This window comes from Scomber scombrus, chromosome 10, assembly GCF_963691925.1.
Source record: "Scomber scombrus chromosome 10, fScoSco1.1, whole genome shotgun sequence".
In the NCBI taxonomy this organism is placed as follows: domain Eukaryota; kingdom Metazoa; phylum Chordata; class Actinopteri; order Scombriformes; family Scombridae; genus Scomber; species Scomber scombrus.
Window position 1 is genome coordinate 9509540 of NC_084979.1, and position 18589 is coordinate 9528128.

The 18589-nt window shown below is 39.8% G+C and overlaps 1 protein-coding gene across 1 annotated transcript in view; it reads right to left on the minus strand.

Moving 5' to 3' along the window:
- Window positions 1-10187: 10187 nt before the first annotated feature.
- Window positions 10188-18589, minus strand: part of mtcl2 (microtubule crosslinking factor 2) — a 92468-nt gene continuing 84066 nt past the window's right edge. Inside the window, 9 exon segments of the mRNA XM_062426926.1 lie at window positions 10188-10575; window positions 10749-11173; window positions 12008-12226; window positions 12338-12605; window positions 12911-13507; window positions 13773-13914; window positions 14034-14098; window positions 16287-16412; window positions 16709-16861. Coding sequence (XP_062282910.1) covers window positions 10429-10575; window positions 10749-11173; window positions 12008-12226; window positions 12338-12605; window positions 12911-13507; window positions 13773-13914; window positions 14034-14098; window positions 16287-16412; window positions 16709-16861 — 2142 coding nt within the window. The 3' untranslated portion in view covers window positions 10188-10428.

Consider the following 18589-nt stretch of genomic DNA (forward strand, 5'->3'; position numbering starts at 1 on the left):
AGAACCCAGAATTTAAAAGTAAGGCAAGAATCATTTGAACAGGAATGTACAGGAAACTCCAGTTCAGTTCACTGTTGTCCCAAACATATTTGGTGGATAAGTTTTGATCTGAAATCAAGATTTAATTGCACACAGAGTTGCAGGCAGCTGTGTGACTTTAAGTGTTGTCTTACTGTTTTGCTATTGACTGATTCCAATGCTAGCCATCTGGTATTTGAAGTTAATTCTGTCCTTTCACTTTGCAAATTGTACAGTATGCAAAGTTGGATATCAGCAATGTTAATGTGTTGTTATTTCTAACTACTTAAACACAACCATTTTTATAAAGGTGAAGAAAATGCAGGGTACTGTAGTTTTAATATAATTAAATAATAATTTTTAAAAAAATATATATTTTTAAAAAGGATCATGCTCACTCCTCTGATAGATGCATCTTACTTTAATCATTGATCTTGCTCCTTCATCTCAACCACCAACCCATTCCCATGGATGGAGGAGAATACAGTTCAGGTCTTAAGTGGCTGCTTTGAGATAAGCTTCCTTTAATACTGACCTAATTTATCACACACACACACACACACACACACACACACACACACACACACACACACACACACACACACACACACACACACACACACACACACACACACACACACACACACACACACACACAAACACACACACACACACACACACACACACACACACATACACACACACACACACAAACACACAAACACACACACACACACACACACACACACAAACACACACACACACACACACACACACACACACACACACACACACACACACACACACACACACACACACACACACACACACACACACACACTTGTAGCCATGAGTGCCACCTTTTCCTTATGTGTTACTAATATTAAATCTAGGTGGTATTTCATTCAAATTATCAGCCCTTTTGAACCTTAAACACAATGCATATGTCCCTGTTGCCTTGGTGGTTCATTGTTGGTGAATGTGTAATAAGATCTATATCTTTAACTTCAGTACCTCCTTAGTCTGACTCTGTAGTTAGTATGATGTCTAACGCCCACAGACTTTTGTTAAATCCACGTATTACTTTGCCGGAAACTTGTCTGTGGGATTTAAATCCATTAATCCTGCTCTTATCACTTCTGATAAGGGCACAGTTAGGCTTTAAGGCAGAAACATAGAAAAGACAGAACAAGTAAAAGTTCAGTGTATGTTTCCAGCATGTTCTTTGGACCAAGAATATCCAGCTCCAGTAATCCCATATCCTGAGCTGGCTGAATGAACAGCGAATCACACAGCCCTGGAGTCAAATGTATACCTTTGACTCCTGCAGTTGGATTTGAGCTCAATTAAATTGCCTGCTAAAGAAAATCCATGGAATTAACTACAGCAGGAAATTGAGGAAGTAAATCTATACTTGTTGAAATATTTATGTGCCCTGATTGAGTTGTTTTGTCAGTTTGATGAGTAGACACTGTAAATGTGGTTTGAGAATTGGAAATTGATTTGTTTAAGGAAGATCTTTGTTCATTAGATCAACCTTCACATGTAAGTACTCAATAAATATATATAAAAAAGCCAATTTACGACATCAATTAATTAAAAAATATTGTAATGCTATACAATGGACAGTTTGCAGTAAAGTGCTTTGATTGAAATCCTTTACAAGGTCTTTAAAAACAAAACATCTGCATACAGTAGACAGTAGACAGCCAGTGAGCCTGAAAGATGGAGAAAAACAACAGTGCATCCTTCATCTTGCAGTTGCTTCTTGGCCATTTGGACAAACTTTAATATTGAAAAATAAGCAAATAACAAAACAAATAAATATTTTCACATATTCCCAATATAATGAATTATTTATGTAGGTCCAGGTCTAAAGATAAAAAGCTTATAAAATTACAAATTAAAAGTATAAAATCATAATTTTTTTTATTAAAAACGAAAAAATCATTTGTATAATGTAATTTAATCCTAAACAAACTAAGTTTAGGAGACAGTCTTAAAATGAACCAGTCACACAAATTCTCAAACCAGCCAGCACGACCAGTCCTTCTCTAATGTCTTAGTTCAGTCAAAACAGGAAGTGGTTCTTTTGTTTTCAAATGTTGCTATGGTGAGGTCCCTTCCTGTATGTAATGTTCATCAAAACCGCCGGCATCCTTCTCCAGCTTGTAGCTCTCATAAATAGGACACGCTGATGTGGAAGGAAAGAAGGAGAATAAATGCAAGACTGAGAAAAGAAACAGAAGATGATAATTTGGTAAATAGTAACACAAATTATGACAGCAGATGGGGCTGTGGGAAAGGAACAATAGCAAAGAAAGACTGAGAAAGAGACAGAAGAAATGTCAAGTATTTCAAGTGAGGGAACACAGGAACCACTTTGATGAAGTGAGATACTTAAAACTTAATGAGAAATTCAGATGTTGCTGTAAGAGGGAAGTTGAACGGAAGGGGATTTAAAGTGTGTCCCTCTAAAGTGTCCCATTCCATCTGAATCCACATATATAACCCCATGTGACACTGCAATATAAGACTTTGTTCAACACTACTTAAGCAAGGTGCCAAAGGCGCTGTTACTACATGAGACCACTGAGCTGGTGCAGCTGCGGTGCCAACACAGAGGCCTTTAACAAAGAAATGCATGGTTGGCCAGGAGCAGGAACAAGCACATACTCCAGCATGAGCACCATGCTAGTTACAATTATTCTAACCTTGCAATTAACTGGAGGGAGGGCCATTTTTGTTTTGCTGTGCAAAATCTGCCCTAATGTTAGAAATCGTTGTACCGTGGATTCTTTTCTGATGATCCATAAAACTCATGGTCAAATTACTACACTACATTGAACTTGGTCTGCTGGAGGATTTTACCTCAAATTGAATCTGTCTTTTTTCATTTTCACCTGCCTCTCTCTCCCTTGCATATTCTCAAATTTCACTTTCTGACTTGTTTTCTTCCTGCCTACCTACTCAAAATACGCTGGTGTCATTGCCACGTGGAGCCATATGTGGATTCAAGAGAAACAACAGGATAAAATTAACACTGCTTCACAGATAATAATCAAATACTGAGCAGTTTTGGCTGCTTTACAGGGAACAAGGAGTTAACTGCAACCTCATTACTTTTTCTGTATAATTTAGCTTCTAGTTTTCCAAATACTGAGCCTCAACAAAACACCATCTGTCCACTCCACCTATTGGCTTAGCTCTCCTGTATTCACAGAGATAATAAGCACTTTGACAACAGAGGAATTTTAATAACATCTTTGTATTCCCATCTGTTTGTCCAGATTCATATCAGCATTATCATTTCTGGGCAGTTATGGCTGAGGCAGAAAATCAAGATGACTGTGGACAAGTCTAAATGTCTGAACATATACAATATGGTATGGTTTGTAAAAAAAAAAGAAAAAAAAAAGAAGTTTATGAGGATTTTAAGTGTTGATCTAACATACTGAACTCGGCTGCCGTTGATAATAACCTTTTTAAAAAGTGGCACTTGCAAGTGCTTTAATGTAATGTGGTATTCTAATTGGTAGGATTGTAGATTGCAGAGGTGGGTTGTGAAAAATTGGTCCAAACATTCTCATAGTCACTATTTTGCATATCAGAGTATGATCTAGGACTATGGATAATCAAAATGTTCACCAAGCTTCTCTCCTGATTCTCAACTTTTATCTGGGATAGCCCAAAATTGCATCCTAATCTCTTTTCAGGAGGAGATTTTGGTGATTGATTGGATGTATTTAGTATTCAACAACAGCGACCATGATTCATGGTCTCATACCCATCTCCTTTCAACAGTTACCAACCTCAACCATTACCAAACCTTAAACAAGTTTTAGTTGTCTAAACTTAACTAAATCTTAGTGGTGGCAGATTAGAAAAAGGAAAGGAAAAGAAAGGAGTGTCACATGACAAGGAAGGAAACAGTGTGAAATTCCAACAAACATTTATTTGTGAATTCTATGACAAACAGGAGGCAGTTATAATATCTTGTTTTACAAGCTACATTGGTCGGAAAAACAAAAATCCCCACCTCCTTTAGAAATCCACTTTGATCAAATGTTCCCATGTTACTCCTTAAACCTTTGCAGCCATTTTCTGTTTTTCATCAGCTTCAAAATGCACCTATGTACACAAGAAATGCTCAAGTGTTGTCTATAAAGGGAGAGAGCTACATACTTCCACAGCGACCTGGTTCAGATCAGCTGTTGACATTCAGCTTTTCTCACATAAATAACAGGACAGAAAGAGTACAAACCTCTCTTCTTTTCAAGCTGCAATACAAGAGGACACATTTCCTTACAATGTACTCATTTTATTTTACTTTCATTGCATTCTCCTTTTATTCAAGAATCAAGCGTTTTAAAAAAAGACAAAAGTAGGTTATATAAAGCGAATATACAGGCAGTGTCTAGGTCATAGTTTAGCTAACATTATGAACAGCTAGGAATTAATGTACATATTGCCAGGGTGTAGTAATCATATGAATGGCATGAAAACATGTAAATAGTTCAAAAGACTAAACAGATTTATGTTGCTTTCCTGACAGACACACAGGGAAAAAAATGAGACTCATGGTTTGTGCCATGCGACCTGTAAGAACTCATCAGCTATTGGCTGGTGATGCTGTGTGACCTGTAAAACTGTTTTGTCATTGGCTGCAATGCCTAGCACTTATAACCTGAGGGGGTGGAGCAAACATAACACCTGACTGGCAGGTGTAAAGGCTGGAGAGGCTGACCAATGACCTCAGAGTTGGAGAACTGTTAGTCTTATGCTAATGGCATCATTGCAGGTTTTTACTGTAAATGCGAGAAAAAATGTCCAGGTTGCATTCAGTATCAGCAGGAGATGTGAGATGTTTTTTCCAGATCCAATATGTCCTAACTAGTGTTTGGCTTGTCTTGAATACATCATCGGAACAACAGAGGCACTATAAATATATATGCGCATAAAGTTACCACTTTACACACAACATGTGCTAGAATCCTCATATTGTATCGTGTAAAATACCTAAATTTTATTCTAGAATATCAGCAGAAAGCATAGGAGCGGAGGGTAGTTATAAAACAAACCAAAACAAAATTTAATCTTGGTCCAAATTCTTCATCCATTTCCATATAAATAGAAAAGCAAAACCAATTTCTAAGGCATACTGTACTCATCACCTTAACATTGAAATCCCTTATTGGCTTGCAACACATTTGTCCATCACAATATATATAATAGAGCAACCAGAAGATTGCTGTAAACACAGACAGACATCTAATCTTAATTCCAAGTGTAGTTAATCTGGAGTTAGCGTCATCATACAGTATGCACTCAACTGTAGCCAAATATTTGCAAAAAACAAAAGGCTTTATTGAACCAAGACATCTTTGTAGAGGAAAGGCACTAAAGTGACCTTTTCACTGACGACCAGACAACAAGACTAAAGCTCTGGTATGCATGCATCAGATATGTTCAGATGGTTGATGCACAATTATGATACAGATATATTTGTAGTATGTTCTAGGTTTTTTGTGATATATTTTAGACTGTATCACTCATGTATAGAGGTAGAACAGAATCTGCTCTCGCAATCAAGTATTTTTGTTTTATGTCTGTGAGTGGGACAACATCAGGAACATTTCAAAAGACCTCCATTAAAATTACGTCATAATTCTTGTGCTGATTAGGAATGATTGAAATTACATTTCTTTTAAAGATGAAGAAATCAATGCCAAATTCTCTATGATATTTTAGTTTATCCTGAAAAATCAGTATGATTTGTTTCAGGTTTGTGCTTGTATTTTGTAGGTTTTGCAATTTGGAGATTGAATGTAAGATTGATGGCTTATCTCAACAGATTCCGTAGTTTTGCAGTCTAGTCAAAAAGCAGAAAACTATTATAAGAGTATGACAAAGGTTTCTTTGTGGTTCATCCTGGTGTGTGGCTAGAGAGAAGGTGGAACGACTGAGTCATTAAACTGTGGTCACAGCAGACAGGACTGCTGCCAGTCTGCAGTCAGCTCTGGCTGTTTCACTCTGTATGGTATATCGCAGCTCAACTGATATTTCTCATTTTTGGCACACATGGCAGCCATAATGGACTTGTTCAGCTTATGGGCCACACTGAACGCAAAAATTAAATGTGTGTCTGTTTCAGTAAAGCAGAAGATATCATTAATTAAGTTGTCTTTGAGTGAAGATGATAAGGTGTTGCCTTGCTAATCAGCTATCACTGTCTTGTTAACATGCAGAATGAACTATAATTGCATTGTGGCTATTATTGGTCTAAAGTGTCATTACCTTTGATGATTCTTTTAACCACTTGGCTGTGACACTGGATGCCTGTAGGGAAGTGTTTGGCTAATTTTACAAAGTTAAAGTTGATTTTATCAAGTTCATTGTTGGTATACTAAAGTTAAAAGATTGGACATGGTCACTGATGTTTATCTGAACTGAGTTTTGATGAAATTAAATGAATACTCCTCCAAAAATGTTATATATGTAATAATAATGCAAACAGCTTACAGTACTGGTGTGCAAACTTTTGACTGGTACTGTTGGAAATGTACCCGGCATACGTATAAACAGGGAAGGGGTGGATGATGTTCCAAGAGTGGTTTGAGAAATGTCCATAGATATTTAACTTCTCATTGTGAAACTGCTTGTTAATGCTGTGAATCAAAGCTGAATACAGCTGCTGTCCTCCATGAAGAAACACGATACATACTTTTCAGAGCCACCTTTGTATGTGGTGAGTGTTTGACACTTTTGAAAGATTTTTATTTCTTAAATGTATTGTTGTATTTTTACAATTATGGAAAAACACAAGTTCAGTGTAGTTGCTTTGTGTACTGTGGCTAGTTAGCAAGTTTAAACTAAAGACAGTTCACTGTGTCCTGGTGTCCATGCTTTACTGTGCATTTATGTTTCTGTAATTTCTACCAACAGCACCAGAATGATCTGTTTTAGGCGTTTCCCCTTTTCAACTGTAGTTAAATACATAATTAGTACTTAGCCTAAAGTTGAGACATAACTACAAAGCTTTAAAATATCAAGGAATGTAGAGAGGAAAAGTATGTGTGGAAACTTGGAAGCATATTAATGACGTCATATGATTTCACTGGTTTTTAACCAGATCTCTTGGCTAAAACTACCTGTTGTATAATTATGGTCAAAAATGAAACAGCCTCTTTCTGTGGCAATCAGGTCAGTTGCTTTTGAAGCAGAGAATGGTTTCAGACAGTTGGTTTTTAACCAGCAGCGAGGGCCGGAGTGGAGACAGACAGCAGCATTTTAGACTGTGGGTTTACTTTAAAGTATTATTTAAATACATGCACTGTTACTGTAATGCCCTATTTTAAACTGCTGAGTCATTAAATGGTGTGCAGAGATGGAGAAACGCTCTCAGACTGCTGCTCAAACACAAACAGTGGATGGATAGGTGGGTTGTTAAACAGCAGCCAGCCTACAGCAGATTTTACCCTAAGTAGCACCATGATAACTAAATATAAGAGTAGAAAGAACCAGCTAATATATCAGAGAAAAACATCCATATAAAATAAACAAAACTAAACAAAAATAATTTACTTTCCAGAAAATAACCCTTGGTATAAAAAACTGAATATATAGTACATATACTATTTCCTACTATACCTGTAAACCATTTTGTTCTTCTTCCACTGTGGTACAGTACTTTACTGTAGCTTCAGTACAGCCTGATCTCAATAATGTGCATAAAAACAATCTTACCTATTAAAAAAAGGCCTGCTGGGTTTGTTTTGTGTGTTTTTATATGGAGTCCAGTTTTGGTGTGAGCTGACTAATAGGCGATTTGACAGGCACTTTGAATATCAGTTGATTGATTAGGAAAAAAATGACATGGTAAACGAATAGGAGAAAGTAAAATGGAATGAAAACCCTTACAAATATATTTCTTTTCAATTTACAGTATTGTTTTTATGTTTTCAATTCACTACTAAGACTCTTGGCAGCATTTGTGTCAGTCCCCAATTGATGATATTTTTCAGTCTTTATCTTATTTCCAAGAAATTTCTAAATAAGATAAAGACATTCTATATCACTGTCTCCCACTTTAGGTCAAAAATGATGCCCCCCCATTTTTTATTTGGTATAATTACTTGACTACTTTGAGTTTTCAAAATATCGCATAAGGAGGATATAAATATTTCAGAATTGATCTCTTAAAATATGTGAAATCTTTCAGTGATTCTAGTTCTCTGACCGTAGATGGACAGTCATAGCTCTTAGCTTGTCACTTTTATGATCCAAGATTTTGTTATAATGCTACATTTTCAAAATGTGTGTAGGGTTTGTACAGTAACTAAAACACAAAAACAGCTGTGAGTGACAGTACAAGGAGAAACAGAAGAGTATTTAAAACGATCTCTTCACTAGACTGAGGAATGCTGCACTGGTACACCAGAATGCAGAGGATTATACAACTGAAAGCACATACAGTACAAACATACATACACATCTGGGAAAGGCCCTCAAACATGCTCTGAAATCAAAGGAATGCATCAATGGAAATTTCTTGGATAAAGACTGGAGCTAATGGACGTTACTGGTGAACGGTGCAGTTTTCTCCAAAGAAAATAGTGTTTCGCTTTTTGAGTTGGCTGTAGACACACTGTGTTTTAGCATGCTGAGGATAGGGATGCACTGATAAAGCTGATGGGCATCAGGTCAATATCATGTTTTGATAAGTTATCATTATAGAAATATTTCCTATTTTTGTTAATCAGATTCCAAAAAGCCCCACGTGACTTGAAAAATCATTAATTTTCTGTACTTTTTCTACAGAATGGACATAAATGCAATTCATTTCATGTGTTGGTTTGTGATTATCTGTGCAGCTCTATCTAATGGCTTATGAAATCTGCAGATGGGCTTTTGCAATCAATCAGAAATGGTCCCCAATCAGTGTAAGCAACAGAAATGTTTCAGGACAGTGTGCTGTAGGTCTGTACACCACATGTCCTCATCAGATCATCAACCCAGTTTGAGGATGCATTTTGACATCAGTGAATCAGTGACATATCAAAAAAAAAAAAAATGGAACAGGCACTTTTTACCTGTTGTAATATTCAATAAAAAAAAATCCCAATCAGACCCTGGAGCATAACAAGTAGTTTTTCTTCCGTCTACAAGGTTTAAGTTAAGACATGGCCACAAAGCCACAAAATGTCCCCGTATTTGTAGTGAAAGTCCTTCTGGGAACACAGTGGACTGCTTACAACCAAACAAGCTTGTTATGGTTTGCTACTAGACAACAATGCCACGAGCAAACAATGGTAGGAGTTCCACTCTGTGAAAACTGACAAGTCCAAACATCCATCAATGGTGTCCAAGTCTGATCATGCTGGACTACGTAATCCAACAGTCTTCGAGTTCTTTCTTCTGTTATCTAATAGAAGACACATCCAAAACGAGTCTGCGACTGAAGCAGATGTGTCATCAAGATGTGGAGACACATGCTGGAATGTTATTGTGCTAATCAGTCAAAAGAGCATTTCCCAGCACTGCATGTGTGTAAAAGACAAGGTTCGGTGGAATCATTTGGAGAAATCGTCTCTGGAGAAATCATCAAAGCTTTCCACCAGATTACGTTTCTGAGTTGCTAGCAGGACATAAAAGATCTTTCCAACTGTGATGGTTGTCTCCTCTCTGGTTTCATAGCTCCCAGATTAACATGCACTTTCAATGCATATTCAAACTGGGACTGCATCCTTTTCTTTCTCTCTGCTTATCTGTAAAGTCAACATGACTGCTGGTCCCACTGCATGGTGGCAAGATGGCGTCATTAAGGTGGATTTTACAGTCAAAACTGACCATTTGTAGTACCTGTTACTGTTTTAATGAGAGAGGGGGGTTTAGTAGGTCCAGTCCTGACATCATAATTTTATTTGTTATACTGTGTTTAGCTCGTAGATGTATTCTTGTTTAGTTAAGTATGTAAGACTATGCGTGTGTGTGTGTGTGTGTGTGTGTGTCTATGTTTTCTGTCCTGCTGGTAGTTTTGTGATGGTTGGGTCTGTTGCTCGGTTGGAGTTTCAGTCATTGTGTCCTTGGCATCCAAATGGTACAGTCCAAGACCAGTGTGATATTGCCCAGATTGTGTATGTTTTTGTGTGTGTTTTATGAATGTGTGTATGTGGCAGTGGGTTTGTGGGGCAGTCTGTGCAGCGTGTTAGCAGTGTGTGTGTCATGTTTGGCAGTGCGCCTGTGTGGCAGGGTGTAGGTGTGTATGTACATTTGGAGATGTGAGAAAGTGTGTTGTCAATGGCAGTGGTGTGCAGTGTTTGTGGACAATCAGTATTGCTTTGTGAGTGTGTGTGTGTGCGTTTGTGTGAGTGTGTATTGCATGTGGCAGTAGAAGTGATGTGGCAGCCATCACTCGATGCACACATCTCCCTTCTCCTCGGATGCCGCCGGAGACTCTTGTGGTCGGTGTTTGCACTGGCTGAGTGAATGGCGAGTGGCCGCTCTTGATGGCCGGGCGAGACAGGAGGACTGACCAGCACAGTCACAGGGTGCATCCTGGGATAGAGAAACACATGTTATCTACCTAAACATGCAGGCTTTGAATGGCAATGGCGTAAAGTGGTGTAATAGTGTAAAGTGAGTTATTTTAAATAAATGGACTAAATCAAGCAAAACAATTGTGATAGTCCTTTAAGTTTAAAACAGCAATACATTTCCAAAGTCCTCACCTCCGTTCCAGATCCTGCAGCACCGGTGTTGCTCGTTGTTTCCTTCCCTCCTCCCATGATACTGACCATCTCATCGCCGGCTGTCTGTCTCATAAACCTCTTATTAACAATTCTGGTCACATTGTCGTTGCTTCCACTCAATCCAGTCAGGGTTCCAAGCCCTCCAACCCCAACTGGCACACACTCTGGCTTGGGCTCATCCACGCCGCTGTAACCCACACCCACACCTCCGGGGAGGTCTCTTTGCACCCTCTCTCCAGGCAAGGTGAGACCTCCCTGGCTACGGCTGCTGCAGACATTCTTGATGAACTCTTGGACCAGGCCTCCATAACGCTGGGGGACGGGGTCGGGCGTGCAGATTGCCCCGACAGAGGGTTTTCCTGCGGCAGGAGGGTGCCGTGCTGGACTGGCACCTTGGCTGGCTCCTAATGATGAATCAAGACTTGTGTCATAATGATTTCCATAAGCTATTAATGACAGAATTACCTAAGAATAACTGATTGGGCTTTGGTTGTTAGATAATACTTTTAGCCAGAACTCTAAAATTAAAAAGACAAAAATCCTAAAGACCTATAGTAAGTAATGTAAGCTTAATGTAACAGTAAATATGCTTGATTCTTTGTTTGGAGTATTAATTGAAAACATCAAAGATTTTGAGTTTAAGTTTCATAAACCATTAAAATGCAAAACATCTGCTGTTTCCACTTTCTTATAAGTGAGGATTTGCTTTATAATATAATGTAAAATTAATGTATTTGGCTAAGTTTGGTTTGTTGTTTCAAAATCAGAAATTTGTAAGAGTGAATGTTCAACAATTTACTGATAATGACATTCCTTCTCCATTTAAAACCTGAAAGGGACACATGTTGCTTTACAAAGCTGAAAATACTGATCTTTTTTTTTTCAGAGGCGTTCAAACTGGAAAACCATAACAGTTTGGGGAAAACACTGGATACTTGATATCTATTGGGCATAGCTGAAAAAGCAGAGATGTTAATACTAACAACCTCTTGTTGTCCTTGGGTCAATATTGAGCCGGGAGGACCATCATTTCCAAAAATATGTGTTTATTTATACCTTGTGCTTTATAAATGATCAACAGAAAGATAATTGTTGCATCGTATTTACATGTCTCAGTGAGTCAGCACGCACAATACCATGACCTAATTTAATTTTTTACACCTGTGCTATTCCTACTTTGACATGTCACAATGTCATCCAAGAAAAAAAGGGTTTCTTTTCAAATCCAGTGGACTTACCTCCGTCACCCCTCCAGAGTGACTCGGTGCTTCCAGAGTGTTCCACCACGCTGAAGAGGCTGGAGAGGCCATCATTGAGGCCGTTCAGGACGGGGCTGTCCCTGGTGGTGGTGGAGCGAGCCCAGGCTGAGCCTCCACCTCCACTAATGGGTCTCTGCTGGAGGCTCCACAGGCTGCGGTCCCTAGAGGAGGAAGTTGCATCCAATCTGGAGGTGGAGCCTACAGGAAGAACAATTGTATTCTCTCAAAAAATATACATTGAAAACTGATACGCTGACTTTAAAGTTACAGAGAACTATTAGAAAATCAAGAATGAGAATGAAAAAGTACCAGAGGACACTCTGCGTTGTAGTTTTGGTGATCCATATTTTGGTGAACAGCATGGCCTATCAATGCGGCCGTGAACTTTGTCCAGTGACGTTGATATCTGCCGAGTTCGGGCCGATGCTAACGAAGAGGTGGTTGTTGATGAAGGACGGGGAGACCAGGCTTTAGATTGTAAACCTGACGCCCTAATGCCGGGAAGGTTGTCGGTTTGAAGCCCGATGCTGACGTACTGGGTAGCGGTCTGCGTGGACCTGGTGGACATGCCGATAACCTGGGTAGAAGAAATGAATGTGATGGATAAGAGAAGAGAGAAGGATGGAGAATGTTTAGTGCATTCAGAGAAGGAGAAAATGCTGTGAAGTTGAAGATGGGTAATTCTGAATATTCTGCTTTTCCTGAAACCTACACTACACAACTTCATGTTAGTACACTGCAAAATTATCTCATCAAGTTTGTTTATAAGAGTATAATTTGGGTCACCTTGTAAATAAGTAGTGCTATATTTGGTGTTTTTGTTTGTAAATGAAACTAACTGGGACTGTAAAATCATAAACTTCATTTTTAAAAGTCTGCTACCTGACTTCCGGATTCTTTGCTAGACTTCCTCTCCAGAGAGGAGGAGCGTATGGCCTGGCGGACGCAGTTGGTCATCTCCTTCATGTCATCACTCAAGTTTGCTGAAATCTCTCCGATCTCCAGGCCGTGGAATGCTGACGAGGATGTCATCCCATCAACCACGCTGTTGGCCGAGCCGCCGACGCCGTTGTTGACGACACTGGGGATTGAGCTGGTGAAGCAGCCACTTCTGCTCTCCAGCAGCTCCCTGTGCTGCTTGGACAGTGAGCTCAACCACTGCTCATACGAAGACGAAAAGGAGGATGAAGGTTGCTGAACCTCCAGGGTTTCCACCGCGGCCACGCCTGTGTCTGATCCACTCAATCCCAGGAAAGATCTGCCGTTCAGAACCTGCTGTGGTTCTTTGACCTCCTGGTTCCTTCTTTGGTGCTCCATGCGCCGTACGGCAGGAGGACTGTAGTAGATCCGAATGCCAGTGCGGTCAGGAGCAGTGTAGCTCCTCTGGACAGACTCCAGATTCAACTCTGACCCAACTAAGCTGCTGCAGGAGCCACTGGGGCCGTCCCAAGTTTTACATGTATCCCCAACCTCTGGGGTCTGAGATAAGAACAAGGGAAACAGAGAGAAACAATATAAAATGATAATCAGTTCACATTTTATAATTCTTAAATCTGACAAAAAGCAATTGTGAGGATAAAAAACCAGAAACTCTGATAATTTAAGATAGAATTTACATTCATTTCATTATTATAAAGGAATACATCCAGCATTGATCTCACTAGACTTGTTTTTCTTTAAAGATGCCTGAAAATGAAAAGAAAATACTACACATTTATAACCAATAAATCTACAAAATCATAACCTCATTAGTCAGGTAGGTCCAGTTCTTCCTGGTGAGGTCACCCAGCTCTGGGTGACTCAAAAGTGTTGGGACTGAAAACGTCTCTTTGCGGTTGGCTGCTCCGTTGACCTCTGGGCCATCCAGGTCTGATGTGGATTTGGTCCTTTTCATAAAAAGAGCAATGAGTTGATGAGAGAAGATCAGAGAAGTCTTGCTCTACTGTTAAGATGAAACCTTTACACTAATTATTTAAGTCTTTTGATAATGTTTTTAAATCGTTACCTTGGTGACCCTGTTCCATTAGCAACGACCAAGTCTGCAGAGGACTCTGCACCTGATGACTTTGACTGTGACAACCAAAAAAAGACACTGGTTCAGCAAAAAAGACATGACTCTTATTAGCATATAAATGACTTGCATCATCTGTACAAATTGCTCTTGTAGCAGTCTTAATTTCTAACAGCCTGGGAGACATGTACAGTACACATATTACTTTCTTTGTCATCATCCTCTTCCTCTAGGGCTCTCCTGCGTGTGGAAACTCTGAGACACACATGCACGCACACAGAAATGATGATGCTGTGTCAGTGTGTTTCACACTCTCTGAAGCCATTTCCCCTCAGAGGAAAGGGACAGAAAATGTGCTTAGGTGTGCAGATACACTGATGGACTTTAAATTTCACAGCATGCTTTAGACCAGGCTGCCTGGATGTGTGTACTGACAGAAACTAAATATACAATAGTATAATACACGTGCTAAAATGTACAAACAGGCGTCTAGAAATCTGATCTAGATACATTTTTAAAAATGCAACTCTAACTTTTAATTCTGTAGACAAGAAAAACCCAGAGTAACCACATCATTCTCATGTAATATCTCACACACATCAACTTGATAATATACAATTGGTTGCAATTATTATTAATTATTGAAAGACCCCTCCCTATCTTGTGGTATATATGCAATTCTAACCTACTATGTCAACTGGAAATACATAAAACATTAAAATAATCCCCATGAATGTATTTATAGGTGAACATCAGTTTTGTAACTCTTAAGAGAAAAAAACCTGCTACACAAAAAAAAAGCTACCCTTACACTAACTGGCCTGATGGGGGCATTATAGTTAAATATCAGAAGTCTGAAGAGGAAGGAATGAATAGAGTGGATAGCAGATAAGAGTTGTGGGTGACAGAGCATAATACAGACAGACACACAGAGAGAGTAGAGTATGTTAAAGTATGACAAGCTTCGGCCTCCTGCCAAGTTTCCAACGCAGGAGTAAGGCAGACAGAGAGGAGGAAGGAAGAGGAGGGAATCATTGGAAAGGAAAGAAGAAAAAAAGGAGGACAAAGACGGTCTCAGACTGAAAATCTCACAGGCAGAAGGTACAGCAGGCAGAGGAGACGATGGCAGAACACTGACCTACCAACTGTGTGTCTGGGTCTTTATTTCTGTGTGTTAGTGTTTGTTTAATGACCACTTTAAACACTGATGCAATCCTGCTTGGTCCTTCCCTGACATGTTGCAGCTGCTTGGCAGTGACTGTGCTGGTGGATAATCAGCAGGTCTGACTGACCGTGTTTTCCCAGTGAGCTCAGCTCTACATTAATAAACTGCAGCTTGACCGCAGCAAGGCAATAACACCAGAGAGGGTTCTCCTCACTCACATTATGGCATTAACTACTGTGTGGTTACTGTCTGATTCAACAAACCATCCTGAGAGGAAAACACCACTTTAAAGACAGCAGTTTGTAACATGACATTTTTGGGTCTATTTTGAGTTTTGACTACACGGAAATTGTCAATCATGTCAAACCTCTACAGTAAATATCAGATTTGGTATCACCTCCTAAAAATCCAAGAGTGAGAGAATTCTTTTTTTCTTTTTTTTTTAAAGCTGCCATTTTGCCCCATCACCATTGTATAACAGCTTTTTAGAAGCAATGTGATGCTTTCTCTGAACTGGAAAAAGACAGCGTCTTGCTCTTAGGCCGTGTTCTGACCAAAAATACCCCTGCATTAAAAACGCACAAGCAGCTGTGTTGGGGTGTTGGTACAGGTACTGGTGAGATAAGTCCAATTTGAGTAACAGATTTATGAGTTTGAGAGCCAAAACACTGCACTGCGATTTATAATTCATTTTATCACCCATCTCTGATCACAAGGGAAACTCACAAGGAAGTCCATTCATGCTACAAAGTAATCTACCAGGAATAAAAAATGGTTGAGCCAGAGGAAAAAAATGTCATTGGTCTCATTGAAACTAGTCCGAGCTTTTAAGCATGGTGCTATGGCTCTCCATCTCTGTATTTTTTAACTTCTAATTGAACTTCTGGGAATTCATTATGCGAGATAGAATATATGAAAGCAAATGTACCCAGAAACACAATCGATCCAATGACTGGATACCGTCTACGTGCCTCTTATCTCTGACATACACCCCCTTCCTCTCCAATTCGATCATCCCAAGATACCCTCCCTCCTTATCTCTTCTTCAACTTTGACATTTCTCTCTGTCACGTACACGCAGCTCATCATACCTTCCCCTGTTGTGCAGTGGCCTCTCTCAGTCTCTGCTCCCACTGAGCTCTCTCCTGGCTGAACCTCTCCAGCAGCTCCAGCTTCTCTCTGCCCCAGTTCCTCTCTCCGATCTGAAGCTGATTGGTCCACAGGTGGGGTCGCGGCAAAGAGACAAAAACAAACACACAAACATGAGAGGAGGGGAGGAGGAAACAAGACCGCTGTGTGCACACCATTAGAACACGACAGTTGAATTTAAAACACCCCAATGATGTACAAGTAAACCACAACTATTGATGCAACACAGCTTTTATGACTTCTATGACTAACAATTTAAACCAACAATTTTAGGACTTTGAGCCCTTTATGCAAAAACCTTATGACCTAAACCTAAGAACTCTTCATTTGCACTTACATTTTCACACATATTTACCTGTTTAGTTTGGTCCATCACAGCTGCATAGGACTCAGCAAGGAGGTGCTGGTGTTCCTCACGCTCCCTCTTTAGGGCCACCTTCAGGTCTGGAGGATCCAATGCATCAGTGGAGGACAGGGGTGCTGCTGCTTTGCCTGCTTTGGTCTCAAGCTGGAACAAAAGATCAGGGTAAATATTAAAATTACAGCCACCTTTGCTTTAATCCTGCGCGTGGGCTGTTGTATGTGGGGATCTTTTCCTGCATATTTAAAATTTGGCATAAGGCCACAAGTTCAGGCCCCTTTCAAGCACGTTAAAAAATGGATGTGTTAATGTATGAGCAAGTCAAAATAGATTAGTTAAAATGTTGTTTTAGCACTGCCCTCAAGAACATGTAGTGTTTTAGTTACTCTTCGCCACAAACAGATAGTGTTTTTGAGTTGAAACCATTAAGCACACACACACACACACAGGAAAAATGCACGTCCACAAATAATTACTAGTTGTCCCGAATACAACTATGACTCATTCAACCGCGCAGGGATCTGTAATGGGAAGTCCCAGAGTCAACTCCTGAATGATCTCATGGAACGTCTCCCTCCACACAGACTGCTCCTCACTGCTGCTCATTGAGTAATGTTCATGTTGTGTTGTTCATGTTTCACAAAGTTTGTACAAAGTTGTTGGTGTCTCTTTTTTTCTACTTCTCTGCTTGAATTTCTTTCTAAAACTGCTGCGCAAGTACTTTTTTCTTCATCCATCTCTTTTCTTCTGACTTTTCTCCTGCTTTTGCTTCAGAAATCTCCCCATAAACTCTCTTTCATCTTTATCTTCGTCATCTTCCTCACCCCTTCAAACTTTAAACGTCTTTCCCATGCTCTCTCCTAATCCACCTCCCACATTCCTCTCTGAAGATCACCCTGCTTTTCTGTACCTCGCCTCTCTTATAACTCACCCTTTCACCCCTTTCTCCCTCTGTCTAAAGCAATCTCACCCTCTATTTCCAGCTCTCGCACCCCCTTCGTCGCTCTCCATTAATCTGGCCCAGCTGTCACAGAGCCTGTAGGTGGGATCGCTTGAAATTTTTATGAGCAGCTCTGCTTTCCCTTTTCCTCTCTCTGAGCCTCGTAGTTCACACAGCCGCGACTGGCAGGGCCATCATTTTGACAAACAGGCACATGCACACACACACGCACACACACCAGACCCATCAATCCTCCCTCTGCCTCTCTCAGTCTGGCTCTGTGGCACTGGCATCCCTATATGGTGCTAATGGAACTGTCTGGCAGCCAATCACAGTAAAACACACGCACACGTAGCCCGTCTCCTGTCTCTTATGGCAACAGAGTGTTTCTCGTTAATGATCAACCTGGTCTAACGAACCCCCTGTCTTAACGAGGTTTACTGCCGAGGCGTTAAGAGGGAGGTCATTTTACTGGATGACTGGTGTTTATTGGCAGATGAGAGACGTCTGGTTCACGACTGGCTACTCACCATTTCACATGTTCAATTATTTCTCTTCATTCAACTAAAACCTTGAATATCAAGCATGGGTTAAGTTTGACTAGAATTATCCCATCATCCCAGTAAAAATGTCTTTCTTACTATGAAAAGCCTCAATGATGAAATATTGTCCTTGACATTTGTCACATTCATCATGTGGACTTCCAGCTTCTTTCGTCAAATATCTATACAGTTGTAACCTTTCATGGCAACAACTACAACTTGTGAAATAGAAGAAAGTATTTATAGAAAACAGTGTCGAGAACTACTGACAACAAACACCAATTAAACCCACAGGGGTCTCTGAGGGATGAGTGGGAGGTCAAGAGGAATGAAGATAAAGTCCCTATCATTAGATAAATTGTTATCATTATACCAATTAGAAAATACAAATCT